Raw genomic sequence first — 20,433 nt, 5'->3', positions numbered from 1 at the left:
CTGTCCCTCCTGCAGGGTGGATAATCCCTGCTACAAAACACAAGTCTTGTAGCAAAGTCAAAAGATGGGATTACATTAAGTGTCCACTGAAATCAAGCCTACCACATAAAGAACAGTCCTTCATCTTGCTGTAGTTGCAGGAGATGCTTTGTTCTGGGTCTATTCTTTCCACGCACAGCTTGTGTAAAGTCACTCTCTCTTGATCAACAGATGCCGTGGTCCTCACTTTGAAATTGCAAAGTAAAAATACACTTTTCTGTCACTACAGAATTTCAAAAGCACCGAATTCTGCAGCAACACAAGGGCTGCAGAATACACGAGACCAGCACAGCTTGAAGAACTTGTTCATACAATAATTATCTTTGTGTGACTGCCTGCATGAACTCCAGCACTAACAAGCAATGAGCTGTTGTGGATTTTCTTGGGAGTCAATTTTCAATCCTACTTGACACAATGTCTCCAGAACAGCTAAACCCAGAACTCAATCTCTGACAAGCGTTTCCCGAGCAATGGGTGTGAGAACTGGACCTTGTGTGTCTGCCCTATAAATTTCAAAAATAAAAGTGTTCTCCTAACACAGAGCAGAAACAGTTGGAAAAACACTGCTTGTGCAGCTGGGAAAAAAAAAAAAACAATTTTCAGACAGAGGAGAATCCAGTCCCTGCCCATTTCAGGGCTGATTCTGCAGCAATTTTTGGTAGAGCACACAAAAGCTCTGTAGCAGTATTTGACAGGGATTTAGGATCCTGGCCCTCCCAGCAGCACAGCCTCCAGAGGAGCATCCGATCCAATCTGAGATTGTAATGATGCACAGCCAAGTCAGCTGCCACTCATCACTCAGTGATCAGCTTTTTCTGGTAGTTTATTAAAAAATGAGAACATCACAGCAAATTTCAGTTCACAGCTTTAAAGTCATGTCACTGGTGTAACTGTGACAGGGCTGGCGTAGGACAGAGAGCACCCTGAACTGCAGCTACATAAAATCACTGCTGGCAATACAGCAGCCAAGTACAGTCATTATTAGCAAGACTTCAGAAATTTCTATAAAAAGATGCATTCTAGACAAACTTCAAATATCTATATGCTTTAAGTAGTGACTAAATCTGGAATTCATCAAAATTCAGAATACCAGCAGAACACGGTAAATTTAAAGCACCGGCAGTGTTTTAAAGAGGTAGAAGAAATAATGTATTCTTAACCCTAAAACACTAAATTTATTCACTGCTTTAGATACAAGGGAAGCACAGTTTTAGATTATTTGCAGGCGAACCAAAGCTGCTTCAAAAAAAAAAAATCTATCTTACTTCTGAAAATTCTTTATATATCAGCAATGAAGGAATGCAAAACATTAACTCAGAACAACAACTTTTTGCCAGTACTGTCAGCTTGCCTAAAGTCACCAGTAATCTGATATTTTGAAATAAATAAATAAAGAGATACCTTAATCATGTGTATGTACAAAGCAATTTCAGCACAGCCAAAGAATTAAAATAACATTGTTGAGTAAAATGGTATTACCAAATGCAAGATATGGAAAAATCAATAACAGTAAACAGCTAAAAAAATACTGTGGGAATTAAGAGTTGAATTTAATCTCCCAAACCAAAAAGAAAGAGGAGGGGAGAGAAATGAGAGACAAAGACATCATCAGGAGGGGCAATTGTTCTGTTCAGCACAAAATGCACAGTTGTCTTCTGTCACAATACTGAAAATAAATATGTGCTATCTTGACCACATTTTAAATTTTTCAAGGTAGATTTTTCCTAAACCATGAGTGGGAACTAAAATCCCTAGGTAGAACCTGTTTATAAGTCAGGTTTATAGCAAAAAATACTAGAAAATTTTTTTTTTTTCTACCAGAACAAAAATAAGACTCAAACCACTATACACAGACACATAAAAATTTACATATGTGTGTGTATATATATGTATGTATACATACATATATATAAAAGCTTTTGATGACTCATTCCAGACCACTTCAGCTTTCAAGCACTTTGCTTCTTTTTAAGGTAAGCTAAAAGAAAATTTTAGTCCTTAACCATACATAAATCCTCCTCAACCACCTCCTTAAAATGTCTCAAAGGTATTTGTGTGCCATCTCAAATTATTTGAAATGTTATATGCAGTATAATTACATTTACATAATCATTTAGCAAATCAAGCCCAATAATGCCTACATTTTCTCAGCATCATGGGCAGATTACCAAGTCTTTTCCTTCCTTCACTGAAATAATTTTTAAGCTTCTTCCTTCTTTTAAATGTGCACCACTTATTCCCACAGTGTTTGGAGAACAAATGAAGTGGTTTGAACTACAAAAATACATAATACTACACCAATACATGTTCTTTTATCAGCCCAAAGCTTTTTTCTTTCTTTATTCCCCCAGGTTTTGCTCACTTCTGGCAGTTCTCCATCTATCAAATAGGCAGGAATGCAAAACAATGTTAACACATCTCAGTGCCAGCCTCCCTCCAATCTCCAGTGTGTGTTTAACCATCAGCATTCCTGGTGCCACCTCACAGTTCTGTAAAGCTGTGCTGACATTTCACAGAGATTTGGAGATTTTAGTCACATACATTCAGTATCAGTTTTCATTTTCTTGGTTGCAGGGCACTTTCTTCTTAAAAATAAATTTAAAAACTTATGGTGTAGCTTGTGTTATAAAACATTTCAAAGGAATAATTATTTAAGAATTTGGCCCAATTTCCACCATCTTACTTTTTAGCTTTGAATAGCAAGATACGGAAGCCCAAATTGCTTTGCAAATCCTTATCTAGATCGGATACACCAGGTATCCACCAAGGAAGGAAACAAGATCAATTAACTGAAGGTCATTCTCATCTAATTTTGTATGTGTGCATCCAAGTATATATTTAGATACAATTCCCAGATCTTCATTTTCACATGAAGTCAACCCAAATTTAAAAAAAAGGAAGCAATGAACCAATTCAAGTGCTACCAAAACAAACTACTACGCACCAACAACAGTTCAAAATACACATTGGTTATTCCCAGCCTGGAAAAGAAGCAATGCTGGGAGGTGGAGAAAGCTGGATGAAAAACAAAACCAGAGAGCTTTTGGTTTATAAACACAGTGTTTCAACACCAACTTTTCTGTTTATGCTCCCCACACTGTTACACTTGTCTCTTGGCATATGCTCCATCTGGCTGGGGAGATGCATCTGCTTCTTCCTGCTGCAGGCTCTCCACGTGCAGCTGAGCTCTCCGTGCTCACTCGGAGCCAGGAGCCAACAATCCCAGCTCTGATCCCTGAGATGTTCCTGACTGCACAACGTGCACTGCTCCTCTAACAGCTCCATTAACATTTGGTGAAAAGGCAGAGATGAAATGGATTTTAATGCAAGAAAACAGCTGATTACAGCAGAAGATTAAACTGGCTTGTTGACCCTGCTGAAAGCAGCAGCAGGGTCATTTACCTGCTTTGGCTGAACTATGACAAATCCACTCTCACACCAAACCATCAAAAATGTTACTGCCAATTATAGCCACCTATTCCCATGGTAAGGTATTTAATAAAAACATCCAAATCATTTGCTGGAATTTACACCAGAGCAGTCCTTCCACAAGAATGAGCATGATTGCAATAATTATGTGCCATAGTTTAAGAGATTTTTTTGTACTTTCTAGTTACAATTTTTATTACAGATCATTACCTATTTCAAGGACAGCTGTCAATATCTGGGGTATAACCTAAGCCTTATTCAGCACATTACTCCACACTGAAAACAGCACTGAGCTACAGAGCACAGGAGAGGCTCATTAACTGACACCCACCCGGAATCCTCCTGGGCACAGATGCCAACTGGGAAAGTAGGTCACATTTTACACAGGCTCCTAAAAATCAAATCACCTCAGTCTGATGAGGTGAGATGAGGAACAAGCAAAACCCACCATGGCCAAGTGTAGGTGAAATAAACCCTTGTTTTCTGTATCAGTCAAGGAAAATTAAAACATGGAAAAAAGATAAAAAGCTGAGCTAAACAGGCAGGAAGAGCCATCTTCAGCCCTTGACTCCCAGAAGTGAGGCTGGGAGAGAGGGAACAACTGTGCAACTGCTGCTTTCTGAGGCCTTACTGAGGGGCAGAAGGACCCAAAATGGAAGTGATATCTTATTGTAAATAGCCTGCAATAATCTTAACATCTTGCACTAAAGAAAATATACAGTGCCTGTTCATCTCCCTCTTTTCCTTTGGATTTAAAACAATGAATGCTCAAGGTCTCAAATTGTCTTTTATACATGAAAACATTTTGATGACCATATAGATACAGAATCCTGATAAAACCTGAAATTCTTCCCATTTTACTTTGCAGAAATACTTCTTTCTTCAGGAAAAATAATTACTTGTCAAGAATAATCTGTTACAGAAAAAAAGTCCGTGAACAGTAAAGCATCAAATGTTTTAACACCTACAGCAAGTCCTTCAAATCACAGACAGCACTTCAGCATAACAATCTACAACTGTGCCATTATGGGTTTGTAAAACCAAATACATGATCCCAGTATTGCAAGAATTCAAAGCACACACTGAATAAAAATTTCATTCTTTTCAATATCTCTATATGGTACATCTATGCTGTGCAAGAGCACTACCTTCCACTCCAGTAACCTCATGAAAGAACAGGTACAGGACAGCAACAGATCATTGCCATCTACAAGAACATGTTCAGTGAAAGACATAACTGCATGCATTAAAAAAAATTTCTAATATTCATTTAAGATGCCAGTGCTCTCCCTCCCACTATGTTTTCACAAACATTCCAGCAGCAACAGAAGACACCAGGCTCTGGGCATATGAAAGCAATTCCTATGCCAAAACCAAGCAGGAGACAACTACAAGGGGATGATGTCTCATCGATTTCACTTAATCATTTACAATATTGCTATCTCCCCAGTACTGGAAATGAGTAGCAGCAGATTTGTTTCCACCCTCACCCAGCTTCTGAGCTGTGTGGAATTACCTTCCTTCTAGCCCAGGAAAACTCACCCTCCTGTCATGCACATCAGGACCACAGTGGCTCCAGAATAGTTCCATGGTGAGCCAATGTCCCAATAAATGCCATTTGTCACATTCAAGGAGGCAAGTTAATTATTAAACATCTATACATTAGCTGTAACTCCATACAATGGAATTACTTTTTATAATTCAGTTTAGTATGAATTTGACAGATTTTAGGTGCTTTGCTGCAGTAATTTTCATTTGTTAAAATAGAATTTCAATGTCATTACAAAAGAAGAGAAGCCATTTTACAGTGTTCTTTCAGCATGTTTCCAAAATGCTGGTGATGTCACTAAACATCTATCACACTCCAAGCACCCATCAATCCAGAAAGAAAAAACCCAAAAATATTTCACAACCAGGCTAAAGAGCACACAGGGCTTATCTGAAAAGATAGGAGGTTGCATTCCTAAATTACACTGTATTTGAAAAATGGGAATAAAGTCCTGAATTTCACATTATCATAAAACATTAAATTCAGAGCAGAAAATTAGAAAGAATCTGCAGATGAGTCCCTGCATGTTCCCCCAGAGCACATCTGCCCTGGGTGCTAAGTGCACTTTTAATGTACCAGTCAGGGGTCAAACTGACTCTGGTAAAAAAACCCACCAACAAAAGGAACCCCAAAAAGCAGCCTTGCACAGAAATATTCTGGAAGAGGTCCTCAGTCCTCGTGATGTGAAGAAGCACCATTACCATGAGTCACAACACAGAGGCCCTGCATGCACAACAAAACCCAGCTGAACTTGCATCCCTGTCTCAAACCCATGTCTGTCACCATCCAGAGCTCATTCTGCAGGAATTAGGTTTTCCCTTCCTCTCCAGTGGCCATCCCTTATTTATGCTAATCCAGTGACTAAGCCTTCAGCTCTTCATGGCTTGTATTATCCCTCTCCTGAGAACTCAGTGCTGAAGACAGAAGTTGGGGAGGGTTTTTTTCTGATCATAAAAGACAGTTGACAAATTAGCAGAGAATCTTCTCAGAAAGAAATATAAAGCATTTGTCTGTATCTCAGTTTTGTCAATCTGATTTTTTGCTTGCACACTCATGTACAAGATCAGCTAGTACCATCCCTGTACTCTGATCCCCTTGGCAATAGACTCTTCAGCTATTCAAGGCTGATCATTATTCTGAAATCATTCCTAAAAAGCGAGGCATTTGTTCAGAAGACAACTTCAGAATTTAAATTAAACCCTTAAGTCAGCCACCTGTTTTGGTCTATTTACAGGACTACTGGAGACATGCTCTGAAATGCAGTTACAGTACATCAAGGCTCCAATTGCCAAGAAAATCCTTGAATTCTACTGCACCTAATTTAGAAATTATGTACTGAAAAGAGTTTCTATTTAAAGCTCAAGCATTATAAAAGTAGATGAAACCAATACCTTGGAGTAAATATATTCATGTTATTCTATTACTGCAGAAACTGCAGTCGTTCTGCTGCTATTTTAATTGTCAGTCACTGGACAACAAATTTAATTAAGTTCGTTTATTCCACAGATTGGCTTTTTTTGGCTTTTTTTTTTTTTGCTGAACAAGGGGCAGCAGAGGTGGTGGCTGATTTGATCCATGTTCAAGATATGACTGGTAAAGTGGCTACTACCTCAGAGGAGAAAAAGGGCCAACTGTATTTGTCTGTTAGGCTGAGGGCACTCTTCTGACCTTTCTCTCCCACTCAGTCAATTTTTTCTCCCCATTAAAACCTTGAACATTTCTCCCTCTCCTTCCCCAGAAAAACAACCATTTTTCACACCTCTATTTCCATTGCCAAATGTGATTGAAATCAAACATGTTTCCCAGAAACTGGCAGGGGGTGGAGGGCAGATGGGAAAACAACATGGCTGTAAAGACAAGTTATTGCCTTAGAGAAACCAGACTAAAAGCAGTAATTTACATTTTATAACACAGTATTAAATAACTTAAAAGCATTTGATTAAAATATCTTAAAATGCTCTATGTTGCTCTATGTTTTAATTATTAAGGAGATAAGAAGACTGATGTGTCTTCTCAGATTGTTACCTCAACAATATCTGAGTTGGTTCTGCTTTCATGGGGCTCGTTGTATTCTGTGTATTTTAGTAGAACTTTGTCCATGTCAGTGCTGGCATACTGAAAGAGTTTGTTAGAGCTGTTAAAAATGATGAGTGCTATTTCACAGTCACAGAGCACACTCAACTCATAGGCCTTCTTCATTAATCCAAACTTCCTCTTTGTAAAGGTGACCTAGAGAAGAAAGAAGAATGATTGATTTATTTTTTTTAAACACATGACAAGGGTTTGAAGGAAAACAATCAAGGTATACACTGACTGAGCCTACAGCATTTACTCCTACTGTAATATGCAGCTTAACACAAGAACTGCCTTTAATATCTGGTGCCAATTTCAGGGCCCAATGTTGTCTATTAGACTAAGTTAAACAATTACAAAACACCCCAACTCTTCCACTGGTAAATAACTACCAAGAAGAGTTAAATTTTAGTTAGAGTTTTAGTTAGAATAGGATAATTTAGCTTTATTTCCTCTGTTTAGTAGACTGACTTTTCCAGGTATCACAATATTTTCTTCTGTAGTACTCAACCTTAATTATTATAAAATCAAAGAAAACAGAACAATCAATGGAAGTAACACTTACTATGCACTATGATTCCTAATTATGTACAGCTAAGAAATATTGCTATTTTGCTGCTATTAAGTCATTTATAATTTGACTTGTTTTCTGCCACCTGGAAACATCAAGAAACAGTTGTTCTGTCCAGTTAGAACTGCTGTGGGGAAACAAATCCATTACAGACCATCACACAGGAGCACCTGCCCATCAGGGAAGGAGAAAGTTATGGAAGTGATCATCAGTTAGGATTAAAAAAAAATTTTAAAAAATCATTCCTTTCATAAGACAGCAGGTAAGGATATAAAAGTGTCACTGCATTTGACACCCCCCATTGCAATTGCAACCACGAGCCTCTGTGACAGGTGAGTGATCCACACGCCCCATGTCCCACAGACAACAGCCAGTGAGATTTTGCAAGAGAGGAATGAAGTAAGACACAAGAAACAATCAAACCTGTTTTCTGGGTGTCTCTACTTTAATTACCAAGCTGTACAGCAAGTTTTTGGGAAAATGGATGGGAAACTTCTTCTGTATATACACACCTGAAGGCTTTTTTCTCCTCATTATCTCACACATATTACTTTTTTAATACCATTAATAATAAAAAGTATATTCTTTTCTTCCCACCATGTTAACTGTCTCAGAGGATACACAGCTGTTGTTCTTCTGACACCTAAAAGGTTATTACCTGAGTACGAGCAGGTATAGAGAGGTATTACTGCTTAGTGTTTGTCAGGAAAAAGGCATCATAAACAAAATGTGTGTGTGCTGTGTCACCTGGAGAAGTCCTCAGACAAAAGAATGAAGGTTTGCTGCCACGGAGGACCAGCAGGATCCTGGACAAGAGCCCTCCATTTCTTTGCTGGAATTTTATCTTTCTCACCTCCTGTAAGGCTGCTTCGCTTGCGAGATTCTCAGCTGGCAACAACTTCTCTCTTGGTGCCTGGACAGTGCTTAGCACAAACCCCTCTACCACAGCACCCTGAGCCTCACTTCAACAAACAGAGATTATTTTAAACTCAGTTTTCATTTCAGAACCCAAAAGCAGTCTTGGTTCTCTAAATTTCTCTTTTTTTCCTGCTCCATTTAGGACCACATCAAACTCAAAAAATATGTCTCATTATTGCAGGTAAATCATTTCCCCAGCACTATTTTAATATTGCTTAGCAAAAAAATGGGTGAGGAGGAGACAGCAAAGGCAGCAAGATTGAGCTCCTTTGATATCTAATTTACTGTGCTGGATTCTCTTCAGCTTAATGAAGATAAATGTCCTACAGCTCATTCAAGAAGATAAAGCTGCTTAATTAATAATACAATGACAGTCTCATGACAATCATAATCCCCCTGAGGAATGGTCTATATATTCTGTTTTGAGCTCACATACAATCCCATCAGAAATAAGATGCTTCTGACAAAACAGTAGTTTTTCTCCCCACACAAGTTAAATGAACTTGCTTTCAGGTAAAGCTCTGTCCCATTCTATTTGCAAACACAGAAAATCTAAACCTCAAACTAAACACCCAACCAGGACATCATAGGCATGTCCATGAGTGACCAACTCACCAGCCAGACATGCCATAGAAAATCTGACAGGACACAGCTGAACTACACTTTCAGTCCAGAACAAACCCTGCATGCCCTCCTTATCTGGATCAATGAAAAAAAGTATCTCCAGTAAATATCTTATAAATGCCCAGTGCACCAGAGCATTCTAATATGTTCATATTCCATATCCTGGCTACCAAAACCACAGGACACCAGTGGGGATGAAGGCCACATATAAAAAGTAAGATTCCACTAACAAAAACTACTTAATCTCTCTAAAACCTTTTAAAAAGATGCAGTGTGTTTTCATCTGAGTTTCCAGAGAAAAAGGGTAAGGCAAGACTAATTCTGCTTTTAAGTTAGAGCTTAAATCCTCTTCCTCATCACTAAGTAGCCCAAAAAGGTGCTAGGCAAAAACCTGTCAGAAACAAAACTAGAATTTCATCTCCCTATTTTGCTTCAGTCACAGCAATGGTGTAAGTGGTCTAAAATTTTATACAAATGCACTGATTCTCTTCCTCTCCATTGTTTCAATCTGAACAATGGGATGGGGATTCAAAAGCAAAAAAAAAAAAACTATTTCTCCTGGGGAAAAAAAACCAAAAAATCCCAAAGTCAGGGTAGAAGTGTAACACTATTTGTTCCTCAAGCAGAACAAAACCAAGGCTGCCCAACTTAATCCAGATTCATGTAGAAAAGGAGTAAGTGGGATCAATTCCCATCTCTTCCATGTGCTTTAAGTTGTAGAGCAAGATCTGAAAAGAACTGAAGTCATTAATTCATCTACTTTTACTACGTGTACTTAAGACATTTATCTACATCAAACATAAAGTCACTGGGTGATTAAAGCTGTTCAAACACAATACTTGGCTTTCTCCCAAACTCCAATAATACTTTTCTTGCTATATATAGACTTCTCAGAGTTTACATTGCTTTAAAGTGATACAGGGAGAAAAACAATCTTGATCTCACCAACAAAACAATGGGCTCTGAGCTGATGTGTCAGCAGCAAGAGAGTCCCGTGGAATTCTGACAGTACCCCAACATCAAGCTGCTGCTCAGAAGTTAAAAAAGGAAATCAAACAGCAGGAAGGGAACAGAACAAAACAGCAGCACAACACTATACAAGTCCATATTTTGCCTGCACCCTGAATTCTGGGTCCCTTGGCCATCAAAGTAATGGAGTAATACTCCAGAAGGTTTCAGGGAATAGGAGCAAGGAGTGTGAAACAAATTCTGTATTGAAACAACTAAGCAGCTACAGCCTGAAAAAACTTACTTTAAGAGAAAATAAGCAAGTGTGGACAGACTCTAGATAGGGAGTCACTGATGGCTCTTCCATACAAGAGCTAAATAACTGGCAGAACCATGACAAAGGGCAAATAAAATGGTGTTTCTTGAAACAACAGGCAATAGACCTGTAGGAGATTCTTGACAAAAGATGTTGTAAATGCTGCAACATTATAAAGGCTCAAAGGATAACTGAACAACTTCCCTGGTGGGGGGTGGGGAAAACAAACAAAAAAACCCATTAATGGTTACTAAATATACGGAAACCACATCCAGCTCAGGAAATCCCTGAGCTAAGAATAGTTAAAAGCTGGAAGAGGATTACAGGGTCGGGCACATGTGCATCTCCAGCCCACACGTATTTGCTCAGGACCATTGCTGGACAAAAGACGTTGGCCCAGCGGCACCTTTGGCCTCAGCCACCAGCACTGCTCTCAAAGACCTTAAGCCATTCCTGTAATAATTTCCCTTAAAAACAACAGCTTCCAGTTATCCCACTACTATATTTCAGTATCCAATTAAAATTTTATTTTGCATCTCATGCAGCAATTCAGAAATTAAGAGGAAATATTACAGCAAGAGTCAGTCATCAATTTTTGGTGCTTTTTAAGTTCACAGGGCACCTCTCTGTTAGGGCACCAGCAGCCAAGTGAGCAGCTTTCCCTGGAACATTCATTTTGAGCCCTCTTCCCTTCTAACTGACAATTTTTAAAGACTTTTGTAGCAAACAGCTCTTACCAGAAATACAAATCGATGCTTTTAAACAGAATGTTAACAGAATTTGTTACTGTATCCAAAGGACTGAGGATACTGCCCACAGCTACCTCAAACTCCTCTGTCAAAGTGCTACAGAAAATATCTTTACTAGATCCTTCCTGAGTGTTCCTAGTAGTTATCAGATCAAGCCATGTGTCTTTAAAAACACCCCTCCACTCTACTGCTAGCACAGCAGGATACCATTTAAATAGGAACAGCAATTTTAAATTTTAAATAGTAAGAGTTATTACTAATAAATAACATTTTTTCCTCAAACAGACAGAAAATCATTGAGGTTTCTTATTCATATTCTGGCAAGGGCATCTGTGGATATATGAAGACAAAGCTCAGCTTTAGAACAATGAATTAGGATGAATGTATTCAAACTTTCCATGAATTTTTAAGATTACTGATGGACCTGTTCATGCAGACTTCTTTCTCACCTGCCTATTCCGTTCATCCATTATTCTCGTGATCTGTATTTTCTTTCTCCCCATTTTCGCCTCTTCTTTCTTTTGTTTAGCAATCCAGAAATAAACTAATCCAAGAAATGTCCCTCTTCAATGTTCTAACACATGATACAGTTTTCTTTTACTTTGTCTTCAGCTTGAGAAATGGTTGCTACTTCTTCTTATAAGCACCTAAAAAAAATTGAAAATATTAATGTACAAATTACTAAAAAGGAAGTATCATTAAAAACCCATAGAGTCAAAAAACATGTGCATCATGAAATTTCAGTGAGAAATCAAGTGTTTTCATTAAAGTATTATACTACACACTGTCTTCTAATTAAACTCCCACTGGTTTGCTGCATTCCACGTACAAACTACAGACTTAAAATGACCAATAATTTCACACACTTCCAACTGAATGCCTCAAAAATACAATTATCAAAGGGGTGGTGCTCATCACTCTAAGCTTTAGGCCTTTAGTTATCTGAGATTTCACACATTTACAAGTTTTGGTAAACTCCATTCAATATTTTAGAAAACCTTACAAAGAAACATTTTGCGTTGCTTGTTTTCTCTTATGAAATTATCACAAAAATAACAAAACAAAGCCATGAGAATATCAAGTTTCTGTCCCTAAGCCAAATTACATCTCCTTTTGTGAGCCAATTCTTGGGGCTCCACTGGGAAACAAAAAGGAGAAGGAAAGAGAGAATCTCCCTACTTAAAAGAGACCAGAGCAAACAGTTTTGCAACAGAAGTATTTCATGGTTACCATGACACCAAGGAGGAGCTGAGACCCAACACAGCTCCTCTCTCTCTCCAATAACCTCCAAGTGCCACATCTGCCAATACCCATTTGCAGCCCAGCACCTGTTTCATGGTTCTATTGTTCACCAAGAGAAATGTGCAGGAAACTTGAAAAGCCTCTGCGCCACCACATTTAAATCTGCACTGAACTACCTGATATTTAACAAACTTCTAATGTGTTTTCAGTAAATAATTGCTAAACCATAATCCAGACATACTGCTTAAATTGTGGACAACATTAGCTGAAGAAAAGTGGAGAAAAATTTAAATCAAATGGTTCCTAGAATATGAAGGATATACTAGAATGTACAAACATGAAATGGGTACAACTTATTTATCTTATTATCACCTAATACTCATTCAAAGGGGTAAAACCAGCCCCAATATTAGCTGATAACCTCTCTAACTTCTCAACCCAAAACATCTTGTGAAGTAAAGCCTTGCGTATTTTAATCTGGGTGTCACCATGCCATATCCTTGAGGCCATGTGTAGAAAGTGGTGCAACCACATCACCATCAGCCAGTTAATGAGCAGAGACAGCAAGAGGCGATTAGTCACAGGCTACACTTCACAATACATTCAATTTACACCGAGGAAACAGACATGATGTTCTTGGGAGGAAAACACAGAGGTGGAGGAACATGACAAAATGAAGGGATGTCATTTTCTATTTACCTGACAGCAACAAAGGACTGCTTTAAAAAAACATCACAAAGCGCCCAAGAGTATTTAGAAATACTATTTAATGAAATTTAAATTAAAACAACGCACAGTATGATGTCCACTGGTCTACAGGATAACACTGTCTATAAAGCAAAGCATTTGAAAACATCCATCAACACTGCACTGCTTTTGTTTTCTTCATGAAAAGGATTTCTTCCAAGGTGCTGCTAAGAAGGTAATTAATAGACAGTGGAGACCAGATGAATCAGCCTCTATACAACCAACAGCACCCAGGGAATATCTTCCAGGGAAACAACAGTTGGCATATCGATTTATCCCACTTTTGGTTAAAAAAAATTTCTCAGCTCATGCTATGATCACACATTAAATTTAGTTCGGGAAAAATCTGGTTGCATCCCTTGAACATACCTAATCAAAGGATCTCTAACCAGCTCTTAAAATTTGTTTTCTCCTGCATGTGTGGCTTCATTTTTTAAACCTCCCATGTATTATTGAAACAGTTCTCTGAGAACAGAATTACCAGGGTCCTTCCTCTGCTTTTAAAAGCACCCCATCATCACCAGTACACAGAAATGGCCACCACACGAGCCAAAGATCCATCTGGTGCAGCATTTTATCTGTGGCTACCAGCAGATATCACTAGGATGGCCAAGGAAGAACACAGGAAGAGTAATAAAAATATAAACCGCATATTAGGTGGTTTTTGAATCAGGAACTTCTGGAGTTTTTCTGCCTCCTGCAACACATACTCAAAAGCAAGTCTATGCAGTGAATAAAATAAGGAACTCTGGGGAAAAGGGAGAGAGGAAGATAAATATGATGTGAGATTATGCAATATATATACTAAAGAACACAAAATAAGAGATGCACAAATGCTTTGTATGAGATAACGGAAGGCACAGTAGCATGGAAGCACTGTTATCTGCTCTGTGCACTGCCACACAAAGGGAAATGAGAAACAGTCAGTCATTTTCACCAACACTCTGTACAGCTTTGGGGTGTCATTTCAGGTCTTTTACAATGCTTATGCTCTATAAGGCATAAAAACCTCAAGCTATTCCCCATTTCTGAGAGTTCAGTGTTCCCTCATCCCAGGGCTGACTTTCCTTAGCCCTCAGTACTTGTACCACTCAGGAATTCCCCACTCCTGTGTGCAGTGCCCAGCCTGCTCGGGCTCTCCTCCCTCTCCCACAGGGTGCTGTGGGCACCAGACCCTGCCTGGAGCCGCATTTTCCAAGGGCAGCCCAGCTCTGGGGTGCAGCACCCCTGCCATCCTGAAGTCCCACTCAAGGTGATTTGCACAGCTCAGAACTGAAACACAAGTTGGGCTTGAGCTCAGGGCACAAAGGACCTTGACACAGCTGCAAAATCATAGAAAACCGTGCAGTAAAAAGGCACTTTCCATGCAAGCCCAGAACATCCCAATGGGAAGTTACTGCCAGTGACAAAGGCGTCTTACATTTCTAATGAGAAGAATGACTTTTCCTTTTACTCATCCTTGATCATGTCACGGTTGTGGTTTTATTTTCTATCCTGACTAGCAACAAAACTATGTAAGATAAAATATAAAACTGGGTCCAACACTGGGTTCCATCAGAAATGTAACTAGCAAAGGTTTCATTTTGCTAAATCATAGTTGCATTACAAACACACATTAGGTGAAGCTCTTAATTCACAAAGCCGTTTCATGTAGATTATAACACACTTTTGCCCAAATAAAGGAAAACCTACTGATATACAAATGAAGATCAATCCACATTTACATCTGAGACTAAATCTGAAACTAACACAAAATAACCTTGATGAAGGTAAAGTTCTACTTCCTGAAGTGACACAATCCAATCACAGCCACCAAAGCTGCTTCACATTACTTGCATGGGCACACAGAAGCAAAAATAAGTTTGTCTTAAAGAAAGACTTCAGGTATAGATTAAACAAAATAATTAGAGTAAGAAGAGAAAAAGAAGGAAAAAATCGCACGTTTCATTACGAACTTCAAATAGAACATAATGTCAGCTTGCAATAAAGGCAAGAAAAATTATATTTGCCTTGTCCAAATAACAGCCTATTTGTTTCAAAGTAAACTATTCCAAATTTTCTGGATTTATTCCCTTCCCCAAAACCCGTGAAAACAGCACACTAATTACTGACAGACAACAGAACCACATGCAGAAACATACCCTCACAACTGCACATCTTCAGGAGCTCATCTGAATTTGTTGTCAAGATTGCTTTCAGTTTCACAGATTGTTGAGAGAGATGTAACTTTAAAGCAAGGAAACTGTATTTGACCTATTTAAAAAGATTCTTTCAAGGGTTCAGTGGAAACACATTATATCTGTGCAAAACTGCACAAGGTCTGGAAGCCTCCTGGCAGAACAGGTTAGGAAAAACTGTGTCAGAATCATACTCCTTCCATTTAATTTCCTTTTATTTCCCTCTGACTCTGTTTTCTTGAAACTTCCATTTCACCACCATGGTTACAGGTTCCATCTGACAGTCCCGTCTCCTCACGGCTCATTTACTGCAATGCACACAAAGGAACGAGTGTCCTGACGTCAGATCATTTGCATGAAAACACAGATCTGCAGAGATGCATCTTACACAAGCCTTGGCTATGCCTTACTAAATAGCACAGAGTCATTTGTACTGAACCAAGATTAATAGGTTTTTGCTAGTCTTAAAGGAGCCTGTGCAGATATTTTTGTAGATATGGCCCCTCAGCCTGATCACAGCTGAATTGCACAGTTGCTGGTTATTCTGACATTTTGCACACTCACATCAGCAGAATATAAAAATTCCCATTCACAGCAGCACGGAGATGAGTCCCACACGTGTTGGCTGCTGCACACCAACAGGGCAGATAACACAGAGTATCTCATTTTTCCACACTACTAATAATGGACAAATGTCAGTGTCCTCTCTCTCTGCCCCACAGCAATGAGTAGAAGTAGCTGGGGAAAAAAAGGAGTCAAAGAGTGTCTTCACCAAAGTAATTTATCTGAAGGTTAAAGGGCTGTGTGGAACACAGCCAAACATGATCCTCAGACTCCATTTCACTGTCCAGAAGTGAGAAAGAACATTTTCTTCTTCAGAATTTGAAAGAGATGCAAACCATATAAAGTAAGTACACAACTGCAAACACCTTTCTTTTCTAAATCCCGTACCAATGACACAAAATATGTTCACTCAGATATGACTGCACAGACACACACTGAGGTCCATGGACGTCACCTCTGTGCTCTAGACATTCCACCAGCCCTGCTCCAAAACTCACTGCTACCACCTGGAAGCTAAATTTGAAAATGAAAATTCCCAGCAAAGGGATTTTTACATACCTTTATGTCTGCTCTTAACAGAGGCACACTCAGATCCTTGCTGGGGTTTTTGCAGAGGTGTGCAAAACCAGTCCCAAAGCAGTTTCCTGCAGCCACATTTCTATAGCCCTGTCACCATACATTGCTGTAAGTAATGTCAGATGTAATTGTTAAACAACCACACAGCTCCCCTTCCAAAACAAGGGTACATGCTGTCATTTATCTCTCCCTACTTGCTGCACCACAATCTTAGGAAATAAATCTTTTTTCCATCCTGAGTTTAGAAGCCATTCTTCTCCATCCAAGCAGAGCCTCTCAGTAAATGAGAGTGGCCTCACAGCTTCAAGGTCCTCTGCCACCAAGTGATACACAAGCATTGTTATAAAACAATAATATAACCCTTAGCCAAAATTACTTTTTTTTTTAAAGTGGGACAATGTAAAAAACAGGAAGCCATAAACAATTCTTTATTGATATTCTGGTTTTATGCATCATAAAATACTTGTTTCTTTCAGCTGGGAAGAATAATGCACATCTCTGGTACAAGACAATTTAAATAAATTGTACTTTTAAGATTTGTGGAGTTTTGCAACCAAACATGGTCTCAGCTTCCACGCTAAAATCAAATCTATTTTTGAGCTCCTGGTTTGTAAGTAACAGAGCTTTTCAAATTATGTTTTGAAGGAATTAGAAAAGATCATGAAGTTTTTTCAAAGAATATTCCTGCTGAAGAACTGCACCTTCCAAGATCTCCTTAAATCGACTGTTGCTGGAAAAGGCAACATCTTTTCTTTCTGCCATTTCCTGCATGCACTCAGGCCTGTCTAACATGAAGTGGAGGAACTCCATTTTCTTGCACACAGAACTACAGAAATCTGAACTGTATCAAAAATGAACGAAGATTCAAATGTCTGTTTTAAAACAAGTTTTATTACTCCTAGAATGCACTTTCAGGTTAGATTTTCCTGACCTGACGGACCAGTTTTCCAGAACTATCAGCATCACCTATGACAGCACATGCATTTCCAGACAATGTGACAAATGTGGCCTTGTCCAGGACCAGGGGCAGCCAGGAACTCTGCTCTGGTTAGTTACTTTCAATTAAATGGCTTAAGATTTAATAATACTCAATACTCAGACTATACACTTTTTCTTGGCCTACTCTTCAGTCCAAAAAATCTCTATCACCCTATTCTGAGTATTTATAATTGATACTCCCTGGAACCAAAGCAGCCATTATCAAGCTATGTACATAGTTACTACATCTTTTCAAGTAACACTAAATTCTGTTTTATTAGTGCCATCCATAACTTTGGCATTTTCTAAACTAATTTATCATTGCATTCTCAAAAATACATTAGCATATAGTTAGAAAATGAGATCTGGAAACTGCTGAGCTAACAGTGGAGAAAGACCACAGAAAGAGAACTAAACTTTCAATACTGGATTAAAATCCAATTTTAGATACAAGTAGAATATAAAATATTAAGTAATCACAAGAATTCTGCTGCCAGACTTCTACAAACAGATTAAGAAAATAACTGCATGACTGAATAGCTGTCTGGAAAACATGCTCCAGAGAGTTTCTCAAGAAACTTGCTCCTAATTTATCATGTAATTTGTTGAAAGAAGTGCCTTTTCCACGGTGTACAAAAATAGCCACAAACAAAGATGATTCGGGACACTGTTAACAAAACAAACCCCAGTATGTAACAGCTGAGGCCAAAAGGACTGATTTCCTAGTGAATGAACCACAGCTTTTACAACAACTACGTCAGTTTGATCACAATTTTAGAACTTTTGATCAGATAAATTCTCCCCTTTTTTTCCATTTACAGCTCTTGGAAAAGTAATGAACTAGATGCAGAAATCTAAACTAAAGTTTGGGTATGATTGCTCCATAACAGAAGAGCATTTGCAGGTATTTAATTAGTGCTAAACTGATGTTTGACAGCTTTCACAATGACAAGCTCAAAGTGCAACTCAAAGCATTTAAACCCAGCTTTTAACCCCATAGACATCTGTACATTATAAGCCACAGAAGGAAGGATTCTTTCCTGAAGCAAAATATACATATAAAACACATTAAATGTTTTTCAAGATCAAAAGCATTTGCCTCATTCTTATCAGGAGTTTGTAATGGCTGTGGAACTTAACTACCATGTGGCCAAAAAGTGGCACCGAGCCACGTTTGTGTTATTACAGCTCCTCCTGGGCTCAAACCAAGGGAGCCACCACAGGAACCTTCCAAAATGGTGATAAGGACACGTCTGCCAGAGATGGCTTTAAATTATACACCCCTGGACCCACAACAAAAAGCTGCCACAAAACAGCACTTCTTTGTACAGGAGACAAACCCCTGTGAAATGTACTTTTTATATTTGTCTTGGGATGGGGATCACCAAACCCTTGCTGCTGTTCTCAGCAGGGAAAATAAATTTCATGGTTTAAAAGCAGCCTAACAATGACTGGGTAAGAGTCAGGTGAACAAAACACCTTCACACAGCACTGGTCATTAACTGAACAACAACTAATAGAGTGATCAATTAAAAGATTAATTCTCATATTTTCCTTCATCTTACAATAAGAGAGAATAAAATACTTACACAGTACTGTTCAGTTTCTTATTAATATATTTACCAACCAGAACGGAACTTTCTGGTTTTGCAACATCTTTATACTTCATTAATCTTCTTCAGGCTCACTGATGCATCTTTAGATAACACTTAACATACCGTTAAGTCATGGCTTTAAGAAAAAATATTATCATTGTGAAATCTCTTTGCAGAAGTCTTCATATTTCATCAGTTACAGCAGTGACACTCAAGCTTTAATTACTGCTACCTTGGCTCATTACTTCTCCCATCTCAATTTAACTTTATCAATAGATCAGAGAATACAGATAATCTTATTTTGCACAGCAACATGCATTTGGCAAAGGTGTAGCTCATTATCTCCGAGTTCTCACAATGGCTCTGCCCCACTTGTCACATCTCTGGTTATCTCCACGGCAATCAGCAGAGCACAGAGCACTGCCATCCCAGAGCTGCTCACTGTACACACACAGACATGGTTCACAGTTCCTGGAACAGAATTCAGCTGCAAAGTCCTAAATTCACCTGGCCAGATTTCTGTGAAATTCTAGATAAGCAGCATACTTTTTTTTTTTTCTTTTTGCCTATGTGGTCACTAATCTTCTTCCTCTCTTTGTAGATAATTAATTTAAAGGTTTGCTCTGCTCTTTTTTTTAAACATGGTCATGCCAGGCTGAATTCAGTGGGTGGAGCATTTTAAACATAAGCAACAATATGTACAACTAAACTTAAATTCAGGTTCCTGGCATTTCTATATAGAAATCCTTACCCACACAGAGCACTGATCTTCCTTTTGTCTCTGAGAACATGATTTAAGTAGATCATCCTTTCTGAGGAGTACTGCAGCTTTTTGTGTGCATGTTTTGGAGGGGGAACACTATTTTACAACCATTTACAATCTCAACCAATAACCTACATGTAAAGAACTGAACCTTCATAAACCAAAGCTAGACAAAAATATCCATCTACACAAGTTCTGACTTATCATAACCACATCTCACACTAGATTATTTTGCAGAAAAAATAAACACACAAAAGCAACACCCAAAAAGCACAAACACAGTGCACTATTTTACACACAGTTCAAAATTAAACAAGGTGCCAACTGAGCTAGATCAAGGAGCAACCTGACATAAGACTTGAAATGCATAGAAATTAAGACAGGCAGGAAAAAATAACTCAGAACACAGACCATACTGTATGGCAATGTTATGAGATCTATTACTCTTATCCTTCAAATACTCTCTTTAACATTGCATTCAAATTCTGCAGGCTGCACTTCACTTTCCTCATAGCAAATGCCAAAGCAGCACTTCTGCAGTCAGGTAAAGCAGAGTCTGGGCTAAGTATATTCAA

General features: G+C 38.5%; 1 protein-coding gene across 5 annotated transcripts in view; it reads right to left on the bottom strand.

The window, feature by feature from the left end:
- Positions 1–20,433, bottom strand: part of MEF2A (myocyte enhancer factor 2A) — a 78,470-nt gene that overhangs the window by 32,888 nt on the left and 25,149 nt on the right. For all 5 annotated transcript variants that reach the window (XM_058811605.1, XM_058811601.1, XM_058811603.1 and 2 more), the window contains exons 2-3: positions 11,666–11,863; positions 7,043–7,246 (exon numbers count right to left, since the gene is read on the bottom strand). In XM_058811605.1, coding sequence (XP_058667588.1) covers positions 7,043–7,246; positions 11,666–11,719 — 258 coding nt within the window. In that variant the 5' untranslated portion in view covers positions 11,720–11,863. The remainder of the gene's footprint in view (positions 1–7,042; positions 7,247–11,665; positions 11,864–20,433) is intronic.

Source organism: Ammospiza caudacuta, chromosome 10, assembly GCF_027887145.1.
Source record: "Ammospiza caudacuta isolate bAmmCau1 chromosome 10, bAmmCau1.pri, whole genome shotgun sequence".
Taxonomy (NCBI): Eukaryota; Metazoa; Chordata; class Aves; order Passeriformes; family Passerellidae; genus Ammospiza; species Ammospiza caudacuta.
The sequence above is the reverse complement of the archived record's forward strand: the minus strand, read 5'-3'. Positions and strand labels throughout refer to the sequence as shown.